This window comes from the organism of the source record quoted next, unplaced genomic scaffold, assembly GCF_019419815.1.
Source record: "Pyrus x bretschneideri cultivar Hongxiangsu unplaced genomic scaffold, Pyrus_bretschneideri_v1 Contig74, whole genome shotgun sequence".
Lineage (NCBI taxonomy): Eukaryota > Viridiplantae > Streptophyta > Magnoliopsida > Rosales > Rosaceae > Pyrus > Pyrus x bretschneideri.
Window position 1 is genome coordinate 453735 of NW_025999814.1, and position 24653 is coordinate 478387.

At 38.2% G+C, this 24653-nt stretch overlaps 6 protein-coding genes across 10 annotated transcripts; 3 read left to right on the forward strand and 3 right to left on the reverse strand.

Moving 5' to 3' along the window:
* The first annotated feature begins 920 nt into the window (after positions 1-920).
* LOC103950388 (E3 ubiquitin-protein ligase At3g02290) lies at positions 921-3273 on the forward strand. Its single transcript, XM_009361585.3, has 5 exons — positions 921-1133; positions 1491-1612; positions 2079-2511; positions 2686-2795; positions 2967-3273. Exons 2-5 carry the CDS (start codon positions 1493-1495, stop codon positions 2991-2993), a joined length of 690 nt encoding a protein of 229 aa, XP_009359860.2. The 5' UTR covers positions 921-1133; positions 1491-1492; the 3' UTR covers positions 2994-3273.
* Positions 3274-3343: 70 nt separating this feature from the next.
* On the reverse strand, positions 3344-6551 carry LOC103950389 (protein NRT1/ PTR FAMILY 6.1). Of its 2 annotated transcripts, none has more exons than XM_009361586.3 (5): positions 6261-6551; positions 5522-5771; positions 5195-5412; positions 4494-5074; positions 3344-4402 (listed from the first exon to the last, which is right to left on the reverse strand). In XM_009361586.3, the coding sequence occupies exons 2-5, from the start codon at positions 5757-5759 to the stop codon at positions 3526-3528; spliced, it is 1914 nt and encodes a 637-aa protein (XP_009359861.2). In that variant the 5' UTR covers positions 5760-5771; positions 6261-6551; the 3' UTR covers positions 3344-3525. The 2 variants fall into 2 exon arrangements, with proteins under 2 accessions (XP_009359861.2, XP_048430690.1); XM_048574733.1 differs by lacking the exon at positions 6261-6551 and adding an exon at positions 5879-6019.
* Positions 6552-9269: 2718 nt separating this feature from the next.
* Positions 9270-12928, forward strand: LOC103950391 (mediator-associated protein 2). Of its 2 annotated transcripts, none has more exons than XM_009361589.3 (5): positions 9270-9522; positions 10902-11083; positions 11485-11560; positions 11730-11810; positions 12293-12928. In XM_009361589.3, the coding sequence occupies exons 2-5, from the start codon at positions 10937-10939 to the stop codon at positions 12631-12633; spliced, it is 645 nt and encodes a 214-aa protein (XP_009359864.2). In that variant the 5' UTR covers positions 9270-9522; positions 10902-10936; the 3' UTR covers positions 12634-12928. The 2 variants fall into 2 exon arrangements, with proteins under 2 accessions (XP_009359864.2, XP_009359863.2); XM_009361588.3 differs by having other exon boundaries at positions 9273-9522; positions 10899-11083.
* A 1608-nt stretch (positions 12929-14536) lies between these two features.
* LOC103950392 (sterol 14-demethylase-like) lies at positions 14537-17719 on the forward strand. The gene is made up of 3 exons (XM_009361591.3): positions 14537-14689; positions 15053-15545; positions 16566-17719. The coding sequence occupies exons 2-3, from the start codon at positions 15075-15077 to the stop codon at positions 17562-17564; spliced, it is 1470 nt and encodes a 489-aa protein (XP_009359866.2). The 5' UTR covers positions 14537-14689; positions 15053-15074; the 3' UTR covers positions 17565-17719.
* Positions 17720-17829: 110 nt separating this feature from the next.
* LOC103950393 (peptidyl-prolyl cis-trans isomerase FKBP19, chloroplastic) lies at positions 17830-20172 on the reverse strand. 3 transcript variants are annotated; one of them, XM_048574729.1, is made up of 9 exons: positions 19871-20172; positions 19664-19780; positions 19152-19237; positions 18986-19036; positions 18756-18836; positions 18622-18666; positions 18483-18538; positions 18300-18375; positions 17830-18219 (listed from the first exon to the last, which is right to left on the reverse strand). In XM_048574729.1, the coding sequence occupies exons 1-9, from the start codon at positions 20037-20039 to the stop codon at positions 18124-18126; spliced, it is 777 nt and encodes a 258-aa protein (XP_048430686.1). In that variant the 5' UTR covers positions 20040-20172; the 3' UTR covers positions 17830-18123. The 3 variants fall into 3 exon arrangements, 2 of the variants coding, with proteins under 2 accessions (XP_048430686.1, XP_009359867.2); XM_009361592.3 differs by having other exon boundaries at positions 19862-20172; XR_667676.3 differs by having other exon boundaries at positions 18146-18219; positions 18300-18383; positions 19862-20172.
* A 509-nt stretch (positions 20173-20681) lies between these two features.
* On the reverse strand, positions 20682-23795 carry LOC103950394 (transaldolase). The gene is made up of 7 exons (XM_009361593.3): positions 23495-23795; positions 23120-23291; positions 22853-22902; positions 22271-22571; positions 21783-21971; positions 21508-21690; positions 20682-21324 (listed from the first exon to the last, which is right to left on the reverse strand). Exons 1-7 carry the CDS (start codon positions 23683-23685, stop codon positions 21079-21081), a joined length of 1332 nt encoding a protein of 443 aa, XP_009359868.2. The 5' UTR covers positions 23686-23795; the 3' UTR covers positions 20682-21078.
* Positions 23796-24653: the final 858 nt, after the last annotated feature.

The following is a 24653-nucleotide window of genomic DNA, read 5'->3' on the forward strand; positions in this document are numbered from 1 at the left end:
TACTTTACTCTTTTGACAAATGATATGATAACTAAACAAAATTCATTGAATTAATAGGAGCTATGTTCGAATTTGGGTGCAAATGGGGGACTATAATGTCTTAACCAACTCAGCTAAACACTCTTGTACTCTACTCTTTTTTCTTTTTTTTTTTCTTCACACGAGAATTACACAAACAATACCTAAACTAATAAGGGTGTACGCAAATACCACCAATATAAGAAATAAAAAATTTTGCCAATTTACTATCCAAAGGTGAAACTAATGTTTTAGGTCAAAACGTATCATGTGCAATATTTGTTTTCTACTTCCTCAGAGACAAGTTGTATTAACGAAATCCTTACCCAAATTTGTCTAGAATTACGGGTTTTGGTTGGTGAAAGTATCAAATAAAAAATGCTTAAGCACACAACACTAGATGAATTTATGAAATTTCTTAGGAAGGTCATACATAGGTAGCACGTCTTAAGATTATTTTATTTTGTAGTATTTGCACACACCCTCACTTGTAGAGGTTGTGTTGGTGTTACTCCATTTTTACTACCAAGAGTTCTTTTTGATTGATTAGCACATGTTGATATTTTAAAGGATCAATAACAGTCGTATTAAAATATTTTATTTAGAATGTGGGTTAATTGGCTGAAAATCCATAGAATTTGCTGTGCGCATGTACAGGATAAAACAGTCTATAAATAATATTAAAGGAGTAATGTTAGAGATATCAAATGTCTTGATTAAATTTTGTAAACTAAATAACATGAAAGTTAATTATTTAATCATTACTTAATTGTGATTAACATGCTTTTTTTTTTAAGAAAAAAAATATATAATTAGCGTGTTTATTTCTTATTTATATCACATTATTAATCTATAAATTTAATATTCAAATACAATCTCCTTACCGTGTGCTAAATATTAAAAAAGAGCTTCCATTCCTGTTTGTCCGCCTTCAAGCTCTGAGCCCACTGCCCACCCACCACACTCCTGAAACTTCCCAAACCAAAACCAGGAAACCCCTGCGTGGACTCGACTCCCCCCAAGTCTCCGTCTTCCTCAACCCCTACCTTCCTTCCCCCATCTCATCGCACGATCGCCATCGCAATTCAATAGCTCATCCGCAAACGCCACGCGAGGTATGTCAGAATCTACACTCCCAATTCCACCTCTAAATTTTCAACCTTTACTTGATTTTCCCAATTGAAAAACCCTAGAAATTTATGGGTTTTCACTGTAATTCTTCAAATCTTTTGGAAAATGTTAGTAATGTAAGTATATGATTAGTTTTTCAGCTGGGTCTGTAAGTCTTGATCACGGTAATTGTCAAAAATTGATTCTTTGTCCTTTTATGTTATGTAATTCACACTGGGGTCTCTGCATATGCATATGGGTTATTGTGGAAGAGTCTCAATTGGGGCTCTCATCACAAAGCATCGGGTTTTGTCTTCAGGAACTCAAATTTTGACTTTTTGTATATATTGGTGGAAATTCAGAGATGGGTGCTCTTTGCTGCTGTCCTTGTGGTGAGGAATTCGAAGAATACGCGCTTCCAAGCAATTCAATTTATAGGCATTGCTTGTGCCTGAGATACTTCTTCCACCAGCTATTCACTGGGGTATGTATAGAAGCCATGATGAACTCAATATTTTGTCGGTTCTTCCGTTCAGGAACCCTCTTAGTCCAAAGCTAGGAAATTTATGTAGTTTTCTGTCACCAGATGCATTTGGTTATATCAATGTTTTAGATTTATTGTCTGAAAAAGAACGGGCAGTGGACCATAAATTGGCATGTCAATTGGAAACTGAGAAGCCTGATGCAACTAAACAAATACGTCTACATTACTTCTAAAAATTTGTAATGTTAATGATGGCTACAAAGTAAACTGTTTGAAATCATCTATCAATTTTTAATTTTGGGCCAACATACTTGAACAGAAAGACATTTTCAAAGTTATTGTTAAATGAAAATGTTCTTTCCAAAATGCGTAGCTATTATGAAGGTAATCCCAATAAGATCCATGGGTTTGATTCACTTTAGTTTCCATAATTCTTATTTGTTCACATTTCCCCATGTTCACGCAGTATAGTGCACCTTTTCAAAGGCTTGATGGACGACCACCTTCATTACCTATTCAAGGAGCCACTTTGGCATCAACTGGAGTAGGCACAACACTACAAAATAATCCCTTGAATGATACTCAGCTCTCAGTTTCCAGGCCAACCCCCTTCGATGTTGATCAGAGATACTCACGTTTGCAGCGTGATGGCTTGGTCTCTAGGCGTGAGAAGTCAATGACTCATTTGCAAGAAGATACGCAACAACTGAGAAGAGGCAGTTCTGGTACCGAATCCCTGGGTTTTGGAAAGAAATGGAATGGAGATGATACTGAAGAAGATTGTAAGTTTGGCCAATCGGAGACCTCGGAAAAGGCTTTGGCAACAAAACTCGCATATGGACTAACTTACGTGCAACCATCTTCTGAAGATGAAGATGTCTGCCCTACATGTCTGGATGGTAAGTTAAATGCGCACATGTCACAGTAGCTAATAACCAATGGGCTTTGCTAGAATATGGTTTAAGATATTAATTGTCCGGTGATAATATATATTGTTGTTGCGAACTAGCGTCTTTCTTCATTGGTTCTTTGGTGTGCTGCTAATACTTAATAGTTGATGTATTTTCTTGCAGAATACAATTCAGAAAATCCAAAAATCACAACGAGATGTTCTCATCATTTTCACCTCGGCTGTATTTATGAATGGTTGGAGAGAAGCGAAAGCTGTCCAATTTGTGGCAAGGTAAGCTGGAACATGAAATTTACTTTGTAGATCAAAATATTATCGCTTATTAGTTGCCCTACCCTTGGAATTTTGCTTGGTGTTGTTTTGCAGCAGTTCTTAGATTATCTAAATCAAGAGTCAACTTACCAAGTAGTTCATACTTTTAACCGTTAGTTTCTGGAATTTCAGGAGATGGAGTTCTGCGAAAGCCCTTAACTTTTCTGTCTGATGGCAAAGCAATATAACAAATATATACATATGTGGAGCGCGGCTACGGGTTTCTGTAAATAAAAAGTTGTCTTGTTTCTAAAGGGTTCCGGAGAGGGAAGCAATTGTTCATTTTGTGTCACCAGTTGTAATACTTCGTGTTTCTCGATGCTTCGTGTTTGATTACTTCATCTTATTTCTTGTATAGATCTCCACAGATCTGTGTGGAACCATGTTTAATGATTGTAAAAATAATTGTTATGGAAACGTTCCGAAAGGGCTCCCACCATCCTATTCTTTCTTGTTTGTACCGCTTCTGATGAAAACATCTCTCCCCGAAAATAATCGTCACGAAAACGTTCCGAAAGGGCTCCCACCATCCTATTCTTTCAAGGCAATTTTTACATTGCTAATCACAAACTGTATTTCTTGTTTGCATAACGCTTGGTTACAAGTAAATTTGAGCTTCCTTTTCTCTCTTTTCTACTAAAATGCTGCAAAATGAAAAGGTTGGAATATCATAGGAAGATGGCATATCATGCTAACCACTGAGGGGTTGTTCTTTTATGTTGGTTAGAGCCTGCTTCTCCTTCTTAACCCCTTGCTCCGTCCTGTACTTGTAGCGATGTGCGCAATACAGAAAAACGCCGAAATTGATGAGACTCAAAACTGTCAGCAGCCAGTAGAAGTAATCAAACCTTCCTGTGTTGATATTCTGGGACAGCCAAGACGGCTTCTCTGAGCTTCTGGTGACAGATTTGATGATGCTGTTCAATATACTGGCAGCAAAGCAACCTAAACCGCCCGCAAGAGCAGCGTAGGCAGATCCGATACTCTTCATTGCATCTGGGGCTTCCTCATACAGGAACTCTAGTAATCCCACTATGCAAAACACCTCAGCTATTCCGATAAGGCAGTACTGGATAAGCAACCAGAATGCACTTAGATTTGGCATTGCAGATAAGAAACTACTTTCGTATCCGTGTTCTATAGCATAATTTCTCCGGTACATTTCGAATATAGCAGCCCACGCCACTGACAGGATTGAAACTGCCAGACCTATCCCCATCCTCTGAAGCTGCGAAGCACCGTGAGGATGGCCGGTGATGCGCCTGGACAGCGGGACAAATGTAGAGTAGTAGAGGGACAGTATGAGAAAGATACTGAGGCCAGGAAACACTGGCATGCATGTTACAGGGAGTTTCAGTTTGCCCATATGGGTGTTTAAGGTGAATGCCTGCTGCACTGAGAGGGTGAGATATTCTGTCAAAACTACACTCAGCATTATTGTGCATGCCGGGATCGGAATAAGTTTCAACAAGATCTTGACTTCCTCTACTTGTGTCACAGTGCATAGCCTCCAGGGACTCGGGTCTACGCCATCTTCCTTCAACTGCAGAGCTGCTTTGTCCAAACATCTGTAACACGAAAAACATCAGATATTCTAGAATCGAAGAGAAAGACCGATAAATAGGATTATTACAAAGAAAAAAGTAGATGAAAAGATACCTAAAATCGTTGGTGTGAGCTATCTTTCCACTACCCTTTACGGCAGATTGTTTTCCAGGAACCTCATACAAGCCTATCAACTCACTGCTGGAAAATTCTGCGTTCCTCTTCTTGTAGGCAGCAACCAAAACTTGAGCAACGCGCGTTAAAGGGCTGCCTCCTGGCAGTCTATGCCGGTATAGAGGGGTGCCTAGAAAGAAGACCATGTTTGATATGCCCATTGCCAATGCCAGTGACCCAAAGGCGAATCCCCAACCAAGTTTCATTTGGACATAAACTACTGCAGTGAAGGCGATAATTGCCCCAATGGTGACAGAGAGATAAAAGAAGTTGAAAAACCTATCCAGGTGAGACTTGTAATCTCTACTTCTTTCGTCAAACTGGTCTGCCCCGAAAGAAGAAACGCACGGCCGTATGCCAGCAGCTCCGAATCCAGTTATGTATAGAACCGTGTAGAGGTAAAGCATCTGCCACGGTTTTGCAGGCTCACAATTGCCCAAAAGGAGGGCTAGCTCGCTGCATTGATCTTGGTTTGGCACCAAAATGTGCATCGTTGCACATAAGGTTATTCCTGTCAAACCCTTCCATGAAAATACAGAAAGCAAAAATGTAGAAATATCAGCTCACCTATAAGCTTGTGATCGGAAAACCAATTAGTTTTTGGTTAAACATTTCCAGTGTTGGAGTGTATGTATACCTACCACAAGATAGATAGTTGTAAAGATTGCTATTGTCCAATATCGACCAAGATATGCATCAGCTAGAAAACCGCCGAGGACAGATGAAGCTTGGGAAATCCCAAGAAAATTGTTAACTGCATTTGATGAACTGCTGAAGGGTCTATGCATAACATAAAACATGAAGGCCACCATGTTAACCGAGAGACCGAAATACGCCATTCTCTCAGCCATTTCATTTCCTGGACAAATTAAAAGTAAACTTCACGACTAACCTAATCACATTTCATTACATGAAGAGCTGCATAGAAACCAAATTGAAAAATACACTACAAAATACGCAGCGCTTACCAAATATGAAGAAGGCAGCAAACCAACCGCCGGTTTTCGAAAGATCAGCAATAGGTTTTCCATGGATGTTAACTGGTGTGGTTCCTCCAGTATAACCCCGTCCGAAAGCCGTCCGCCTGTCATCGGATTCAATGAAGTACAGTCCAAGCTTCTTTCTCTGGTTTGAGTCTGGATTTCCATCTAAACTAGCTGGTGTCATCACCCCTCCTTCAGGGGACTTGATTTCTCCGGTTCCCATTGTTTTAACTCCCTACAGAAATCCCACAAAACCACAAGATTTATATGGAACTTTACACACAAGTATGAAATATTACCTGATAAAATAAATCTTAAACAAAAATGACTATTTCTTCATACCTAATTACTATAGTTTCTAGTGAATTGGATCACATCGTCAAATAGGGGGAGATTTCTGGGTGTCTCCTATTGTGTACAACCATTTTTGTCTATCTAGTCAAATGCAACGAGAGAGAAACGCACATGATTGTATAAAACTAGTGATATGACAAATTTTCTACGTACAGAGGCGGTGACATGTGAATATGTGGAATCTATTGTCTCCAAAAGAACAAATAGAACAAACAAATGAAACAAAGGAACAAACAAACTCCTGTTCGAAAGAAACAAAAGGAACAAGCAAACTCCTGTCCAAAATATATAATTAAAAGAAAATTAAAACAAACAAAGAACACCTACGTACAAGTAAGAATCCTACACATAAACTGAGTTTATTCCTCACCGTTAAGTTGCTAAGTGAAGAGATGAGTAGAACAGTATCCTGCCGTTTATGCAGACGTGAAGAACATTCTGAAAGAATGAAGCTTTAAGCCAAGTTGATAGAAGGGAAATAATCTTTTTGAGAGGTTGGTTGGCGACTGATATGATTTCAAAGACAATATTAAAGGAGATCCAACCAACTCGCGAAGAAGTGGATCCCAAGGCAATAAATGGTACCAAAGAAAAATTAACCATAAATAAATAAATGGCCAACTGTGGTGGAGGTTGGGTGTGCAGAAAGAGCCATACTTGCTGCTGAATGATGAAACGCCGCCGTACAGTTTCATTTGTCGGAATTTGATCACCGCACCGCATAACTTTGAGCATGCAGATATGGGTGGGAATTGATATCCTTCGGAGGTTTTGATGTTACATAGTTGAATGGCATATGCTTAACTGTGTTTAGTTACTTTTTTGAGTGTAGTATTTTGGATATAGATGCGAAAATGTTGGTGTTTAAATCTGTCAGACGTTTTTATGTATTTTTTACTAGGGAAGTGTTATTGGCACTCCAAAAATCTCATTCTACACTCCTCGCAAGTGTATTTTTCTTTCCTAATATAGAAAGTTTAGAGTGTTGAATGAAATTTGTAGAATGCTAACAACAATTCCTTTTTACTATTGTAATTATAGTAGCTTTCGTTTCAAGTGAGTCATTATTGTATTTTTTTGGTGGGATCAAACGGATTTAAGACTGTCCATGTTGTTGGTCAAGTGTCAATTCAATCCAACCAAGTCTATCGATGATGACATTGAGGAAGAAAGAAAGAACAAATGGAGGGGGATGGAAGTTGGACGATGCGTTTGACAAGTTCATGTGCTTCTTTCACTAACAAGTGCGGTCCATTAACAAAGAGAATAAAAAATGTGTGATGCGATGAATCATTGATTTTGCAAGCACCAAATATATAAAATTGAGTGTGATAATTAGGTGTGACATCAACTAATTTTTTTTAACTCCAATAATGGTGGGGTGTATTTCGTTTTTTGCTTTTCTTGTTATGTAATGAAAGAAATATAAAAAAAAAATACGTCTCGATTATACAATAGAATCTCTCATTTGTTAAAGAAACATACAGGAGTTAAAATCTATATAGATATATTGGGAAGAATGAAGAATGTGATTTTGGGTTAAGTGATTAAATATTGGGTGGTGTTATCAACATATCTATTTTTACCTTTCACACACTCTTTTCAATTTTCGACTGTCGAATCGAATGAATTGAACAAGAATAACGGACAAAAATTAATAAAAGTATATAAAAAGTAAAAAAAAAAAAAAAAAAGTATAAATAACTCCACCCTCAAATATATAGACGAAGACAGAGCTATAAAGCATACTGGACCAATTACATAGGCTCCAAGGGCCATCAAAGGAAGATTCTCGCACACAACCTGCCACTCAAGCAGTAAATGAGGCCACATCCAAGCATGAAAACAACAATAAGTTAAACAGGGGGTAATAGGAGATAACGGAAAAAATAAATATGGAATATGGAAGAAGAAAAGTGATGTATATTTTTAGTTATCAAATTAAATAAAAAAACAAAGAGCAAAAATAGATAGAAGAGTGTGTGAGGAGAAAAATAATGTGTATTTATTATTTTCCAAAAAAAAAAAAAAACTCTACCAAAGACTAAAAAAACCTGTCAAATGGGCAAACACTATTCATGTGGGATGGAGTTTACAAAGTTGCATTCTCCAATAGAAGTCCTTATATAATTGTCGCATCCCCGGTCCGGGCTCCCATCACATTTCAGACTCGACTTCACCGTAGTACGATATTGTTCATTTTGGGACCCTGGACCCAACCACGCCCTCACGGTTTTGTTTTCGGGAACTCAGATGAAAACTTCCCAGTGGGTCACCCATCCTAGGATTGCTCTCGCGCGAACTCACTTAACTTTGAAGTTCCTACGCAACCCGAACCCAGTGAGCTCCCAAAAAGCCTCGTGTTAGGTAGAGATGAGAATATACATATAAGGCTTACATGATCCACTTTCCTGGACGATGTGGGATGTTACACAATCCTCCAAAAAAAAAAAAGATTTTTGGATTCAATTATTTGTTTCTGAAACTAACGGGTATTAAGTATTTTAACTACATTCACTATTCTTTTTTACAATAAATAGTTGGATTGAACAAGAATATTAAACATGGCCTGAATTTTGAGATAGTTGAAATTGAGAGAAGTACATTAAAAGTTGTCCAGGCACCATGTCCTATAAATTTTAAATTAATTAGTTATGGATTATTCTAGTGATTAGGGCATTGATCTTTAATCCACTACTTCTTGAATTCAAACTTGTTAGGGGTGGACATTTAGTGGGTTTACTGACCAATTCAACCAACTCAACCAAAATTGGTTTGGTTGTAGCATGTCTTAGAAAGATTTGGGTGGGTTGGCTTGCCCATTTTTTGGGTGGAAATGGGCTTCAATTATGGCTGAGCGTATTGGGTTGGCTAAACTGGTTGAAGTCCAACCTGACCAAGCCATGCAATGCTCACCCCAAAATCTTTTATTTTCCTTTAGTTTAGAGTATCGCTTTGCAATAAGGATGGGTTCAAAAAACTAAAAATTGAAAAAAAAAACCTAGGCAGAAAACAAAGCCGAAGCTAAAAAAAGCGAACAAAAAAAAAAAAAAACCAAATTGAAATCTATTGGTTTGGTTTTGAATTTAGTAGCTCAGAAACCAAACTGAAATCTGTTGGTTTGGTTTTAGATTCAGGAGTTCAAAAACCGAACCAAACCGAAGTATTTCAAAACATTTTGAAACTTAATAATCATTAATAGGAAAACTAATGAAAAATGCTTGAAAACTTTGAGTTTTAAAGATGAAGATAAAATAAATAGTAAAGTAAATAGTACATGATTGATTTTTTAATGTAAAAATATAGTTTTTTCGTTAAAGTTTTTTAATATATCTATACCATGAAACGGCGTCGTATACCTAAATACCCTTATCCCCCTTCAGACTTTGGCAACCCTAATCTACGCCCCTCTCCTTCCCAACCTCCGCGAATTCCTCTCTTTCACTCTCATAGCACTCCTCTCAGCCTTCGTCGTCTTTGAAGAATCGAATGATCCAGAGTTCGCCGAGGAGGAACTCGCCGTCGCTCATCCATTCGCTGGCGCTGACTCGCAACCTCGCTGCCGCTCGCCGTCTCACTCTCACACCTCGCCGGCTTCTCCTCGCCGCTTATCCAGAACTCAAACCTATAACGTATTCCCTCTCTATATTTTCGATTTCATTTTTGCATCTTGTCTATTTATGTCTTTATTCTAGGAATTTTTGTTTCAGATAATTTTTGAGATAATTTTATTGCTGATATTTCTGATTCTTATGGACTTGCGGGAAAATATGGGTGAAGGTTCCTGTAGGATTAAATCTTGAGATTAAATTTTTTATTGATTAGAAAGTGTGGGAAAGTATGGCCTATGGGTAAAGGTTGCTATAGGATTAAATCTTCAAGCTTTCATGATGAATTACGATTCTTGTATCTGTGAAGTGTGAATTATTCCTTCTCCAGTTTGCTTTTCATTTTTTTCTTATATAAGCCTGGATTCCTCCAGATCACTCTTCAAAAGAATAATGTCATCATGGCATCAGATAAATAATAATCAAATGAATACTACAATTTTGTCGAACACCTTAAGGGTACATTTTTTATTTTTTATTTTGGATTGGAGATGCTTAAACTCTACAAGTATGTGATTGGGGAAATAAGGAGCATGGGCTTTTCTTTTTCTTTTTTTTTTTTTTTGAAAGCAGGAGCATGTGCTTAATCAGTAAAGAAAACAAGGTGCAAGTCTCTGGTGCAGCTCTGTGTTTTTTTTTTTTCGCTTTTCTCTCGGCCTAGTAGTACCTTAAGATCTATAATGCCCCGTTTCTTGTTTTGACAAAATCGCCATGACAAATACAACACAATTGGTTGGTTTTAATTGGCTGAGTTTGGATTGACAACCCAACCTCAACCTGATCTAATCATGAAATTTAAATTTTTCTTATTTTTAGGTTTTTTAGCCAAAATGTCCTTGAAATTGGCATAACTTCTCACTTGGGTCACTGAGAATTGAAATCGATAGAAGTGTTCCTTAGTTTGTCCACCATCAATTATTTTGGTCATTTTGTGAAAAATCTCCTTAAAGAAGTACTAAAATGACAAGAATACCCTCAATTTAATAAACAATTGGCCATTTTAACTTAAAAAACCTAAAAATAATAAAAAATAAATTTTATGATTGGGTTGGGTTCAGGTTGGGTTGTTAATTCAAACTCAGCACATTACAACCCAACAAATTTTTAGATCTTAAGGGTACTACCATACTAGGGCAGTAGAGAAGGGAGAAAAAACGTAGAACTGCCTCAGAGGCTTGCCCCTTATTTTCTTTACCGCTTATTCTTACACAGGTACTCTTCTTCTTCTTATAGCTTCATTGTTCAATTTTCCCAACCCCATACTTCTAGGGTTTAAGCTTCGCTAATCCAAAAATTGTAACTTGTGAAGTTGCCCTTAAGGTGTTCGACAAAATGTTTGAACGAGTATTCATTTGGTTATTATTTATCTCATTGCTTATCTTTCTTTCTTTGATTTGTAGAAGCGCTGCATGAGTTTGTGAACTGAGCTAGGAGATAGATGGAGGCAAAAAACTCGGGTAAAGTTGGTGTGGCTGAGGGCTACAAACCTCCACCGGAGTTTTCCGAAGTTGCTAAAGAACCACTTCTGGATATCAATATGAACGACTCCACAGAGCTTTGGCTCATTTCTTGGCCGAAAGATCAAGTATGCTGCTTTTTGGTTTCGGGGTTCTTTTCTAATACTTTTATTTAGGACTCTTGTTTTCATGTTCCAGTATAAAGAGCAATGCCATAGTTGTAAGTTTGTAGTTTTGAAAATTGGTTTCTTGTTTGGGAATAAGTTTTGCAGTGAACTAATGGGAAGACCCAATTTTTGTTGAACGTAATGTTACCCTCTTAAGTACTTATACCAGCTAGTTATCAACTTGTTTGTTGCCCTCTTAAGTACTCATACCAGCTAGCTGTTAGGAATTGACTTCCATGGCCTCGTGGTCCTTACAGTGGAAGGGTAACGTTAATTTCATTAGAATCAATGGTGGTGGTGTTGTTTTTAATGTGATCGTTGTCGGTTATCGAGTTTCTATTTATTATTTGATGGTGTTGCAGAATCCAGATTTTAGCCAAGAAGTTTCGCTCAAGCTTGGTCCTGATGGAGAGTTGGGCAGTTTTGTCGGTCCATCTGGTAATATTACATAAACATTAGTGATAGAAGAGGCATGTTAGAGTTATAGATACACATATCATTTATCTATATAATTTCAATAGCCCAAGGAGTTCATTTGGGTATGACTCTGCAATGCATATTTCTGTTCTACTATTGAGTGCTGATATGAAGTTTCTAATGCTGCTAGGCAAAGAATATGATCTCCAAAGTACAGCTCAAAAGCCAGATGCTACAGTTTTTGTTTCGTCTGTGTCAGGCACAAAAGTTGGTATGCTTGAAACCTTTCATATTAAGAATCTACAGGACACATTAATCTCAGTTTCAGTTTTTATGCTTACCTTCAGTTTCTTAATGTTTAGCAATTTGGACTGATCCTTGGCATTACAGTTTGATGTTCTGTCAAAATATAACCAATTTGAATTATGTTGCGCTGAGCTTGTATCTAGCTGAATATGTTTAGGTTTAGGTTCTTCATATATCTTGTTTTCTTAACCAGTACAGGTGATCAGTAGCTTCCCTTTTTATGTGGTACACGTGAAGTTTTATTATGAAGTCTAGTATTTAGCCTTGCATTTGCTTTATGGTATTTTAGTCATAATGATTGAGATGACAAACAGTTTTCTTTGTGGATAATATCTTGATAAAATTGTTGTTATCGTGATTGTTGCCAGTGGCTGTCTTTACCTGCAATGACCTTTGTGCTTCCTGCTTTGGTACTATCATATATTGAATTTGTTTATGATTTGGCAGCTGGGAAGATTTCACGGAATGTTTCTCTCGTGTTTTATCCGGAACCTAGTGAACTTGAAGAAAAACTAAAGTCCAAACAGTTGAAGAAAATTCAGCAGATATCATCTGGAATGTCCCGTTCTCCCCATAGTTTTGCAACTCCTACACGAAGTTCTATGCCGACAATGTCACGGACAGTAGGTGGGCATCCAACCCCCACTCATAGCAGCAGACAAAAAAGCTCCATATCTGGTGTTGGGGAGCCATCACAGCTTCGGAAGAAAAGGCGTGCACCTGAACCTACGAGGTCCATGAACCACTCTGGCCAAAATTCAGGACGACGCAGTGGAGTCACCGACTGAGGACAACGTGATAGCGCAGTTGCTTCCTCGGGACAACCTCATCGAAGTAGATCAAGGAAGAAAATCGAACATGAGAATTGATGTCGCTATCAGAGGGTTTTCTTTGTTCAAAATACGTTATGCAAAATGAATCTTGATGGAGGATTAAGTAATCGGTACTCTGTTGTTCTTGAGTTTGTGCAGACACTTGAAGCAATATTATAAAGTGTGCTTCAATTTTTTTGCTTCCCAGGCTTCTAATTATTTGAAGTTTGTAGTTCAATCTCTATTAATTATTAAAGCCTAATTTCAAATCTCTCTTGATTGGTTCTTCTTTTGCTCTTGGGTCTCTTCTGGATTTTATTCGCGCGCCATAGTATCCGGTACCGCTAAAGCCCATTTATTATTTGTTCCTTCCATCCGTATAATGCCTTAGGGTATTTTTTTTTTTCACAAATAATAACATTAATGGGTTAAATTATCAATTACGAGGAGAGAATTTGTGAGATCGAATTTGCACCACTGGTACACAGATGTGATTGCTTTCTATCATTGTGGTAAGAGGCCATATGCGCCTTATGGGTATCTTACCAACTCTTTGATGCCCATAATTGCTATGAGCATTATGCAAACGCAAGTTAACAAACCTCCTATTTTGATCAACTGACTTTACCTGCATGTGCAGAGTTCAGTTTTTATGATTGAAGTTATGGGTTATTCGTATCCATATTGTTACGAGAGTCTTAATGGAACACTTCTGGTACTATTCAATTTTAACGTTAGAGATTTCTTTTGCCTAAAAAATCACTCTTTACTTACATCTTTATTTTATCATTTTGATTAGAACAAAAATTTTTAAGAACTTTTCGTTAGTTGTCGTTATTATTATCACTATTTGCCCCAAAATGCAGTGGGGAAGGAATTTCCTTCGGAGGCAGATTGTTTGCCCTCCTATTTAGATGCCTTTCCAATCCCTTTCTATTTGTACGATCACGGTTAAGCCACGTCAACATTTTATATTTCTTTTTGTCTTATTATCTTTATAAAAAAAATAAATATAAAATATGAATGTAGTTTAATCGTGATCGTATAAAATAAAAGAAGATGGAAAGGGCACCCATACAGGAAGAGGCAGATAATCTGCCTCCATTTCCTTCACCCATGGATAACTTGTCCTGACAATGACATGATGATTCCTCCCGCCATTCGCTCCCCGGGCCCGTGTATCAATGATTCAAAGCTCCAGTTGGCAGTTGGCAGTTGGCAGTTGCTACATATGTTTTTGTCGTTTTCCTTTTTGTAATCCCAACTAGGCAGCAGCCACGTGCTAAATTGATATAAATCTCCCATAACCAATTAAAACCACACACGTGTACGACAAACCACCTTTGTCATATACCCACTGTTTTCCAAATCCAACGAGCGCAGCTTTACACTTGTAAACAATTTTTCCTTGCCTGATTTTGATAAAGCGGAGAATAAAAGTTTGAACTTGTGATACTAAAAGCTTAATATTACGGTTTTATTGTATTTTTCTTTATTGATAAGTGAGAGGTCAAAAGTTTGATTCTCGTAAAAAATGAATTTAAACCATATCATTATTGGTCTATTATGAAACTTAGCTTACTCTCTCGAGCTTAGTGTAGATAATATAATTCATTTGAAAAAAAAAAAAAAGAGTTTTAACGAAAAACTTTCCATATTGTTCACTTTTAACGAAAAATCATATTTTTATCTTTTCCTGGTACTATTCACTACCTACTTATTTGTCACTTTTCATTAAAACTAATTTTTTATTTTTTATTTTTTAACTTTTAGTTAGTTTTCTTAAAAAAAATAATGAAAAACCATGTCAATTTAGAGAGTAGTTTTCTCTCTATTAAAATAATAATAATACTAATATTTTTTTCCAGCAAAAAATAGTAAAATAATATTTGAAATATTTGTAGTGGAAGCGGACTATCCAGAGCTATATATGCTCACGAGTGTGCCTCGCCTTACTCTCACACTGCTCGACTAGAGTTTCGGGTCTTCACTGTCCTCCTCCTATCTTTTCTGCCTCCCATTCTGCAATCAGGTACGAATCCCTAATTCCCTCTTTCTTGTACCAAATCCTTCGTCTTTACCTTCTCTCATGCATTGTCTTTATGCTTCAATTTTTCATTAATCTGATGCCATTTTAACTAGATTCTCGTTTCCCTTTCACTCCTTGATTGTTTGGTTGCCGCGAAAATCGAAGCTCTGATTCAATTTTCCCGCAACCGGACGGAGAACTTGTATAAATTCTTTTTTTTTTTTGTGCTCAAAGTTAGATCTACTCGAAATTTACTGTTAAAAGTTGTGAAATTTCTGTTGGGTTTTCGTTAGAACTGGTGGTGAGTGGTAGTGTTAATTTAAAAGCTGCTAATTTTCTGCGTTTCTGTGTGAACTTTGCTGTTAGGTCCCTGTAAGTGGACCAAATTATGGTGACAATGGATATGGATAACAAGCTTTTCAGTGTGGGGCTGATGATTTTGGCCACTCTGGTGGTGGCCAAGCTGATCTCAGCGCTTATAATGTCTCGATCTGGGAAGCGTCTTCCTCCGGTGGTGAATACCTGGCCTGTGTTGGGAGGACTGCTCAGGTTCTTGAAAGGCCCCATTATCATGCTTCGTGAAGAGTACCCGAAGCTCGGGAGTGTGTTCACATTGAATCTGCTTAACAAGAAGATCACTTTCTTGATTGGTCCTGAGGTTTCTGCCCACTTCTTCAAGGCATCGGAGGCTGATCTTAGCCAGCAGGAAGTATACCAGTTCAATGTGCCCACTTTTGGCCCTGGAGTTGTGTTCGACGTGGATTACACGGTGAGACAGGAGCAGTTTAGGTTCTTCACGGAGGCTCTCAGGGTAAATAAGCTTAAGGGATATGTGGATCAGATGGTTACAGAAGCAGAGGTAAGTGTTTCGATTGAATATCATTGTTTGATTTGGAATTTGGCTGGTTTTGTTGTTTATCTGATTGCTTCAGCCTTCAACTCGTTTAGTAATTTATTTATGTTTGTAAGAGAAGATACTTTATATTCTTAAGAGAGTAGCAATATGAATGTGATCTACGGCACAATTCTCTTCCACTCGCCCAAATAGTATCCTGGGACTGCAAATTTTGCAAGGAACATTGATTGGAATGAGAGTCTTTAAACCAGATGTTTTTCTCTTTCCTTAATGTTAAATTTGATTAGAAAGATAAAACCGTAGCAGCTAACCTGAATTTGTTTTTAACTGAAAGGACGGTAGTGCTTTACGAGTCTCCCATGAGCTTGATTCACCTGGGAAGATTTCTCTGAGTCTCATTTTATATTTTCGTGGGGTAGTCATTTTCAAGTGTGGGCAACTAGCATTGCGTGCTCCTTAGGATATTTTACTCTCTTTTCTGAATTTAATCAGATTCAGATTGTGCAGACCACATGTCAAATATATGATTGTTTCTTATGTGAGAGGAAAATGTACGCATTATAGACCCTTCCCTGAAAAATAGAAATAAATAAAGGGAATTAGTATGAACCATGAAGTGACTTAACAGTGCTTAAATCTTCAAGGAAAATGGAAAACTATGTGTGTCTGTGTTTTGGGGAACTTTCCGGTGAGTAAAGATGGACTATGTTCTGGTTGGTTCTTCAATCATGCTGTGATTCATGTTGCGAGTACCCCTCAGTATTGGCATAGTTATTTTCATTAACTTCTTATACAAAATATGTATCGCAAAGGGCATGGTTAGTTTTTCCCTTCAGGTTTCTCTGAATCTGAAAGGAAATAGAACACCCCAAAACATCAATTAAATGCAAGGGACGACTAATGCTTTCATCATTTCCTTCTATAGTATTACTCAATCTAAATACACAAATGCTTGTGCTGTTTAAATTGTGCATTGTTTCTTGTCCATGATGTTGATTCTTGTCTTCCAACTGTACCGTGCAGGATTACTTTTCCAAGTGGGGAGACAGTGGCGAGGTGGACTTAAAATATGAGCTGGAGCATCTGATCATATTGACCGCCAGCAGATGCCTCTTGGGTCGTGAAGTTCGTGATAAGCTCTTTGATGATGTTTCCGCATTGTTCCATGACCTTGACAATGGCATGCTTCCTATCAGTGTCATCTTCCCATACCTTCCCATCCCAGCTCACCGTCGCCGTGACCAGGCCCGAAAGAAGCTTTCAGATATCTTTGCAAAGATCATAAATTCCCGTAAGCGTGCTGCACAGTCTGAGAATGACATGTTGCAATGCTTCATTGACTCAAAGTACAAAAATGGCCGACCAACAACTGAATCTGAGGTCACTGGCTTGCTCATTGCTGCTCTCTTTGCTGGGCAACACACTAGCTCTATCACTTCCACTTGGACTGGGGCCTATCTCCTCCGTCACAAGCAGTTCTTATCTGCTGTGTCAGAGGAGCAGAAAAACATAATGAAAAAGCATGGAAAGAAGATTGATCATGATATACTGGCAGAGATGGATGTCCTGTATCGTTGCATCAAAGAAGCTCTCAGATTGCACCCTCCACTGATCATTCTGCTGCGAAGCTCGCATAGTGATTTCAGCGTAAAAACCAACGAGGGGAAGGAGTATGATATCCCGAAGGGGCACATAGTAGCCGCGTCACCATCTTTTGCCAACCGGCTTCCTCATATTTACAAGGAGCCAGACACCTACGATCCTGATAGATTTGCTGCTGGGAGAGAAGAAGACAAGTCAGCAGGGGCATTCTCATACATCTCGTTTGGAGGTGGCAGGCATGGATGCCTTGGTGAGCCTTTTGCATACCTACAGATAAAGGCTATATGGAGCCACCTGCTGAGAAATTTTGAACTGGAGCTGGTATCACCATTTCCCGAGACGGATTGGAATGCCATGGTTGTGGGTGTGAAAGGAAAGGTGATGGTGCGGTACAAGCGTCGGGAGCTTTCAGTTGAATAATGGCAATGACTTTTTGGGTGATCTGCGGGTTTAAATTATTTGTTCTCTTAGGATGTTTTCGGTCCTTGTATGTGTTGATTTTCTTCCTCGTTTTGCAATTAACTGTTGATGATTTGCACTTTTATCAGATTATCGATCTTGCTTAGTGCCATTAATTTATGATGCACATTGTAGCTCTCAACAGAACTTTGGATTTACTTCCAACTCTCTGGCTAGCCGTACTCGTTCGAAGTTCTCCTCAGCCAAAACAATAGGGTTACATGTATACAAGAAATTAATGCACAAATCCAGCTTAAATTATACAATGTAATCCTTCACTATACAGATATACTGCATGAAAAGTTAATTTTACAAAAAGCTTATCAAATAATTGTGAACTCTTCTACTTCGCAGAAATAAAGTTTCTACCTCAAATTTGATGGTATTTAGGGTAATCTGTCGACTTTCTCAGCTAATCGATATTTCTGACATCCGGAGTAAGAAACTCTACGATAAATAAGCCGTATTTGTTTTAACAGCTAATCGATTTCCTGTGAGAAACGTTGAATTTGAAAGGAGATCAGTTTGGTATGATCTTGATGAGCTCAATATCGAACAGAAGAGTTTTGTCTATCAGCCCTTGGTTCCTCAGCACGAAATCCAAAGCTCGTTGGCCCTGTAACGCATGAACATTGCACCTTGTAAGAACAAGGCGGAACTGGATTACATGAATCGGCAGAAAGACATAAGATTTACCGAAAATGTTGTCGGCCTTGGGCCACTCTTGTTGTAGTCATTGTCTGGATATCCCAATTCCGGGGGCACTATGATCCTGCATCACTGTGAGCTCCATTGTGAAATTTGCAAATAACATTCAATATAACTGCTTAAAAGTTCCTTAAGTAAATACAACGAGCTACGGAAAAGAATATGCAGCACCTTCTAATGCCTCCAAGAGCCATGCCTGTAATGGCTTCCTCAAAAGCTGGTATTACCTGAAGATAACCACGTCATCATTAGAGGCCACAGATCAGAGCATTCAAGACTGTTTCGTTCGATTGGGTCACGAATTTCTCACCTCTTGAGATCCTACCCTGAATTTGAAAAAGGCCTTGTCATCACCCTGCATTTGAGAAACCATGGAACGGAATCTGTTAGTCGGTTAGTTAAGCTTATGTGATACCAAGTTAACCGATGAGAAGTATTCCATACCTCAAATGAACCGCCCTTTGTTTTATTTCGAGCTTCAAAGATACGTCCATAATATCCTATGGTGTATCCATCCCAATCAACCTGAAATCCATCCAATCAACCAGAAATATGCTCAAACGTTTGTCTACGACAGAGACAAATTCATTGCACAAAATTGGCTTAATCCTAAACAGAAACCCTAGCAACATGTGAAAGCTTGAAAGTGTGCACTCGGAGAATGAGTGGCTTACCACAACGGTCTCTCCCACCTTCGGTTTGGGGCCATCTCCTACTCGCAAGTCCTGCATTTCTTCTTAGATAAATCATTCAACGAAATAACTAAAGCAAACTTCGGAGAGCTTGAAACTCAATAAAAACAAAGAGGCTAAACTTTTGTATGTTCCAGTAGTAGTTAACCTTGTACTGAAGACCTGATTCAGTTTCCGTATAGTCCGGATAACTCATTTTCGACTTGCCATAGTCCTTCCCCCTAAGTGCTGGCACTGAAAGTAGTTCCAAAACATTCACAAATGCAACAAACAATGTGAGAAAAAGCAAAAGTACACATCTCTCTCGTCACATGATATGTTTTATGCCACTCTCTCTCCTCAAGTGACACATTTGTGCATGTCTGTCTCATCACATGATATGTCACGTGAGGAGAGACATACGAACAACAGGATATACACTCGTTGCACTTAAGATTTTGCCTGGTACACAAATCATACAAATGTATATGACTATGACTTATGAGCATGGTTATTCAAGGACGGCGATTTCGACACTCCCCGTATTTTTAGCCATCCGCACTCCAAACTGAATAATTTACGATGTTATGTTTTGGCACTCACAGGAGGATTGCAGAGGCTTAAACAGGAGAGTGTCAAAATCGCTAACATTTCGGGCAATGGAAATAGGAAATGACTCACTGTCAGTAAACTGAGACGCGAGGGCAATTACGTCCTTTGAAGCATTACAGAAAGCTGCAGCCACCATGCCAATCGATGAAAACACAACACTTCTTCGCTCGATAAGAATGCTTCCACCTTGATCAAAGATTCAAAATTCATTCAAAATTTGACCAATTTACTAATTAAAATTAGATATCCCATGGTTGATGTACTAACCGCCTGCACCTGAATCAGAAAACTTCTCCGCTTCAGGAAGAAGAAGAGATTGGGGTCCGCGGCGTCTCTGGCGCATAGAAGGGAAGGTTAGCACGAAACGACGTATCGGGGTTGAAGATTTTCCGACGGGTGAGGACGAAGGCCGCGGTGGAGACCGGACGGCTGAGATTGAAGACATTGTAGGTGTGGTGCTACTTGACTAGGAGAGAAAAGGGTGGGCCTGTGATGTGGTGACTGGGGAACCAGGGAATGCGTTTCGCGGCAAGATAACGGCCTCAACTTGTCTGGCTCAACCCCTCTATTCTTCTATTTTCTTTTCTCCTTTAAATTAAATATAATACATACATATATATATATATATATATATATAATATGGGATGTGCTATCTGATCCCTTTTTACTTCTCATACACCCTTATTAATTTTTGTTCGTTGATCTTCTTCATTTCATACGATCTGACGGTCGAAAATTAGAAAGATATGTGAAAAGTAAAAAAAGATGTGAATATCATACCCCTATAATATATATATATATATAAATTTTTTTCTTTTATATAATGTTACAAATAACAAGTTTGATATTAAATTATTATGACTAACTTATCGCTTGAATTAACCAGCTCTATCTAAAATTTTTTTGGACGTGTAAGAAAAATAAACATTTACCAAGTTTTAGTTTTTTATTTTTTTGCTGATTTAGACCAGACAGTCAGATCAAAGTGTTCGCCACTTGTACCATGTTCAGTTTTCTTTCCGTTAATCGAATAATATTGTCAATCAAAGTAACAGTCACGAATAACATATTTCAACAACAATTCAGATTGAGAATTCGATAACATAATATTTTTCTAATTATTAGTGTATTTTCGTTCTTCCGTAGGTACATAATTCAACAAGGAAGTCCATACACTACATACTTGAATCTCTCCATTAGTTTGAAGGTAACCTAAAATTCGGCGGTCGGATTCAAGAATTTTAAGCTTGACGGTTCAATTTGCGAGCAGAAATGGAAAATCTTGCAGAGACTAACACCGAGCATCATCTACTTGATGGCCCATAATTCTCAAATCCAAATGCAAAGTACATTTCGGAAGGTCTACTAGCTTCACCTTCATAGGGTGGGGGAAGGAAAAAGAAAACAATGCCAAACTCACAGGACGACAACCCCCACCAGCTTTATTCAACTCACACAAGTAGTTCTCACCCACATCTTGCATCTTACGGACTAACCAAATTAAGAGAGTTGGCCTTCTCTTGCAGGGTGTCTAGCAGGCTGTCGAAACTCTTCTTGAAAGAATCCACTCCCTCAATTTCGAGTTGGTTCCCAACGTAGCTCCAGTCGATGCCTAACTTCTCCAGTGCACTGTAAATGCCTTCAGCCTCGGATACATTTGAATCAATTGTCCTTGAAACTGTGCCGTGGTCGACAAATGCTTGGAGAGCTTGGTCTGGCATGGTTGAAACCTGCAAAAGGAAAGTCGGCATCAAATATTAAGCAATATGAATCAACAAATCAACATTGACAGATTAAAGTTTCAATTCTGAAGTATATTTAAGCAACTAATATATCATCACAGAAATAAAAACCATAATAATAATAACAATCATCAAGCACCAGAGATCAGGTTGGACTATAGGATGGCTCACCGTGTCGGGGCCTATGAGAGGAGCAACATATAAAGTATCGGGGTAGGCAGGATTCTTGACGCTAGTTGAAGCCCAAAGCAGCCTCTGCTTCTTAGCACCTTTTTTCACCAAAGCCTCCCATCTAGGGCCAGAGAATTTCTTCTGGTAGAGTTGGTATGCCAAAGCAGCTTGAGCTACTGCAGCCTGAAACAGTTAACTCATCAAGTTAGCAAATCTCACCTTCAAGGCTTTTGTTCATGATTGAAAAATGAGTTGAACTTCTGATTTTGATTTACCTTTCCTCGAAGGTCGAGGGCCTCTGGAGTTCCAATCTTTTCAAGCATCTTGTCAATGAGGGTGTCCACCCTACTGACAAAGAAGGAAGCAACACTTGTGACTCTGGAAAGGTCACTCAGTCCAGAAGCCTCAAGGCCATCCAAGTAAGCATCCATCACTGCCTCATATCTACTAAGTGAGAATATAAGCTGTGTGTACACATTAAGAGAAAGTATGAGTTAACACTTTTACAATAAGGGACTAAATAATTCAGTCGAATGAGAGATGATGCCACAAGAACTTATGGCAACTATAGCGCATCATGTAGATTTCATTTACACTATCAAAATAATCACCCATGAAAAGCCCCACCATACCACCACATAAACTTATGTTCTATTTAGACACACTTCTGTACGACTTTGCCAGCCATCTATTCTTGGTGAAGCAAAGATTCAAAGAATTTCGCCCCAAGAGGAAAAAATTATTATAGTAGAACTGAACTTACAGTCACATTGACACTTATGCCATTTGCTATAACTTCCTTAATTGAAGGAACGCAAGGAGCAGTTGCAGGAATTTTTATGTAGACATTAGGACGAGCAACTACTTTATGTAGCCATTTTGCAGCATCGACAGTCCCTTCAGTGTCATCAGCAAGTCTGGGAGAAACTTCAACAGAAACATAACCATCACCAGCATCAGTTTGATCATAGATTGACTCAAAAAGTTTGCAAGCATCTTGAATGTCCTTCACCACCAGTTCCCAGTATGCACTTTCAATGTCTTTTCCTGAATGTATAAGTTCCCTGTAAATTCCATTAGCTTAAGTTATTATCATATGAAGAAGGTATATCAGGGGATATGCTGAATACCAATTTTCAACTTTCCCATCCCAGACGCCAAGAGCTTATAACCAGAAACTCAACAGAGTTCCATCTGCAAACATTCTATATATTATTTCTAATGCGGTACGATCCTCTACTAGCACAACTGATAAATCTATAAAGTCCAATAGATTATACACGCCATTCCACTTAAAAATACCCCAATTACAACCCCTTCCAACGAAGAAAAGCATTGAAAATACCTGAATTGATCATTGTAAGCATTTGAAGTTGAGATTGCTTTCTGGAAAATCTGCAATCATACATTATACAGAGATAGTTATATCGGATTGCGGATAACACACGAAAACTGCAAAAAGACATGCTTAAAGAAATAATACTCGGCTAACATTTTGACAGTTTCACTTCCAACCCCATTTCTCATTTGATCTAAAACCAATAAAACCATCATCCATGCATGTCAACAAATTAAGTAAAGTTCAAAAAACAAAAAAGAAACGAGTAATCACCGCTGGGTTACTGGTTACACCTCGAACCCCGCTTGCGATAAGTGGAAGCAGATCCGTCACGGGCCGGCAAAGGTTATCATACCAGGGACTCTGCCCTTCCTTCTCGTACAGATCATGCAGATACGTTCTCTTCATCTGACTTCCATTTCCATCACTCTGAGAACACCTCACACTACCAATAAAAGAAGGCCAAAAAATAAATAAACAAACTTTTCGATTCAAATTTCACAATCAATCAGCAACCCAGAAGAGTAAAGAACACAACTTTCAATACAAAAAATAAAAAATCAAGCAAATGAAACAAAGCTCAAATCCAGCTTCTCATAAAAAAATTAAACCTCGACAATATGCAATCGGAACAAGGGGGAGACTTACACCAGAGAGCCCCGGAGAGAGGGCTTGCTTCGCACGGAGAGCTTGGAGGAGGAGAGTTTGGAGTTGAAGGTGGCGGCGGGGGTGGCGAGGAGGCGGATCAAACACTTGGGCTGCGGCGTTCTGGGGCTGAAGGTTGAGGACAAGGAGGAAGCGGGGGTGGGATTGGAGAGCTTGGAAATGGAAGCCGCCATTGCTGGATCACAGAGAAAGGGGGTTGGTGAAGACGCGAAGACTGATTGATTACTGAGGAAAGGACCGTTTATATTTATTTACGACACCGACGATGAAATTGTTTATATTTTTGTAAGTTTTTGGGGTTAAATATTTTCGGTGATTTTCTGTAGACTCGAAACGGCATGTTGAAGACAAGATCTCAATCGCGACGATGGTAGCAGTTGCTAGTAATATGTTACTATACAAATAATTAGATAGGTACGTTAAAAATTAATAATTTAAAAAATAAAATTTTTATTTAAAAATATATGATGTATCATTTATGTTCCCATCATAATTTCTCCTTATTAGCTAGCTGCTGCGTGGCTTTCACTCTGCAGGTGCCAACGCTTACTCAATCAAGACGTCATTTTTTGTTAATTTTAAAATATATTGATGCTGTTGAAGAATGTGGTGCAATATTAGAAAAGAAAATAAGTCACAAAGTTTGGAACACATTTAATTTTGGATCATATAAATATTAACATTTGTAGTATAAATTCAATTTACTAAAAATGCCACCTGCAATGCGAGAAACAGCACACGATTTTCGAACATGCAAAACCTTGAAAGGTGAATTGCGTTTGTGTTTGGTCACAATTGGTAGGGAAAGATTTGAGCACAAAATTTTGAGGTTAAAAGAAAAATTGTAACCATTTGAATTAGAAACTTTTTGTATAAATATTATCATGAGTAACACGTGGTTGGTTCAAATGTTGGCTTTTTGATTGTGATTTTATAAATTCAAATGAGGACTCTCCAAAATTTTGGACCACAATATTTGACATACTCATTCAATGTTTGACAAGGAAAACCACAATTGGCTGAGGCACACTCGATCTGCACTATAATAGTTAATTATTACATTGGTGGAATCCGGATTTTTAAATAATGGGATCATAATATTAACCGAAAAAACTTTATTAGACCATTTAATCGAGCACTT

Excerpts from the sequence above, each read along its gene's own strand:
- LOC103950389 (XM_009361586.3), bottom strand. The coding sequence starts at position 5,759 with ATGGGAACCGGAGAAATCAAGTCCCCTGAAGGAGGGGTGATGACACCA. Across the intron at positions 5,413-5,521 it reads TGCTGCCTTCTTCATATTTG|GAAATGAAATGGCTGAGAGA; the intron begins GTAAGCGCTGCG and ends TAATTTGTCCAG. Across the intron at positions 4,403-4,493 it reads GCTCACACCAACGATTTTAG|ATGTTTGGACAAAGCAGCTC; the intron begins GTATCTTTTCAT and ends TTCGTGTTACAG.
- LOC103950394 (XM_009361593.3), bottom strand. The coding sequence starts at position 23,685 with ATGGCGGCTTCCATTTCCAAGCTCTCCAATCCCACCCCCGCTTCCTCC. Across the intron at positions 23,292-23,494 it reads TCTCTCCGGGGCTCTCTGGT|TGTGAGGTGTTCTCAGAGTG; the intron begins GTAAGTCTCCCC and ends TTTTATTGGTAG. Across the intron at positions 22,572-22,852 it reads GCTTACAATGATCAATTCAG|GGAACTTATACATTCAGGAA; the intron begins GTATTTTCAATG and ends TGGAATTTACAG.
- LOC103950391 (XM_009361589.3), top strand. The coding sequence starts at position 10,937 with ATGGAGGCAAAAAACTCGGGTAAAGTTGGTGTGGCTGAGGGCTACAAA. Across the intron at positions 11,084-11,484 it reads TTTCTTGGCCGAAAGATCAA|AATCCAGATTTTAGCCAAGA; the intron begins GTATGCTGCTTT and ends ATGGTGTTGCAG. Across the intron at positions 11,811-12,292 it reads TGTGTCAGGCACAAAAGTTG|CTGGGAAGATTTCACGGAAT; the intron begins GTATGCTTGAAA and ends ATGATTTGGCAG.
- LOC103950393 (XM_009361592.3), bottom strand. The coding sequence starts at position 20,039 with ATGTCTTCAATCTCAGCCGTCCGGTCTCCACCGCGGCCTTCGTCCTCA. Across the intron at positions 18,837-18,985 it reads AGGTGGGAGAGACCGTTGTG|GTTGATTGGGATGGATACAC; the intron begins GTAAGCCACTCA and ends GATGGATTTCAG. Across the intron at positions 18,539-18,621 it reads TCAGGGTAGGATCTCAAGAG|GTAATACCAGCTTTTGAGGA; the intron begins GTGAGAAATTCG and ends GGTTATCTTCAG.
- LOC103950392 (XM_009361591.3), top strand. The coding sequence starts at position 15,075 with ATGGTGACAATGGATATGGATAACAAGCTTTTCAGTGTGGGGCTGATG. Across the intron at positions 15,546-16,565 it reads AGATGGTTACAGAAGCAGAG|GATTACTTTTCCAAGTGGGG; the intron begins GTAAGTGTTTCG and ends TGTACCGTGCAG.
- LOC103950388 (XM_009361585.3), top strand. The coding sequence starts at position 1,493 with ATGGGTGCTCTTTGCTGCTGTCCTTGTGGTGAGGAATTCGAAGAATAC. Across the intron at positions 1,613-2,078 it reads TCCACCAGCTATTCACTGGG|TATAGTGCACCTTTTCAAAG; the intron begins GTATGTATAGAA and ends ATGTTCACGCAG. Across the intron at positions 2,796-2,966 it reads GCTGTCCAATTTGTGGCAAG|GAGATGGAGTTCTGCGAAAG; the intron begins GTAAGCTGGAAC and ends CTGGAATTTCAG.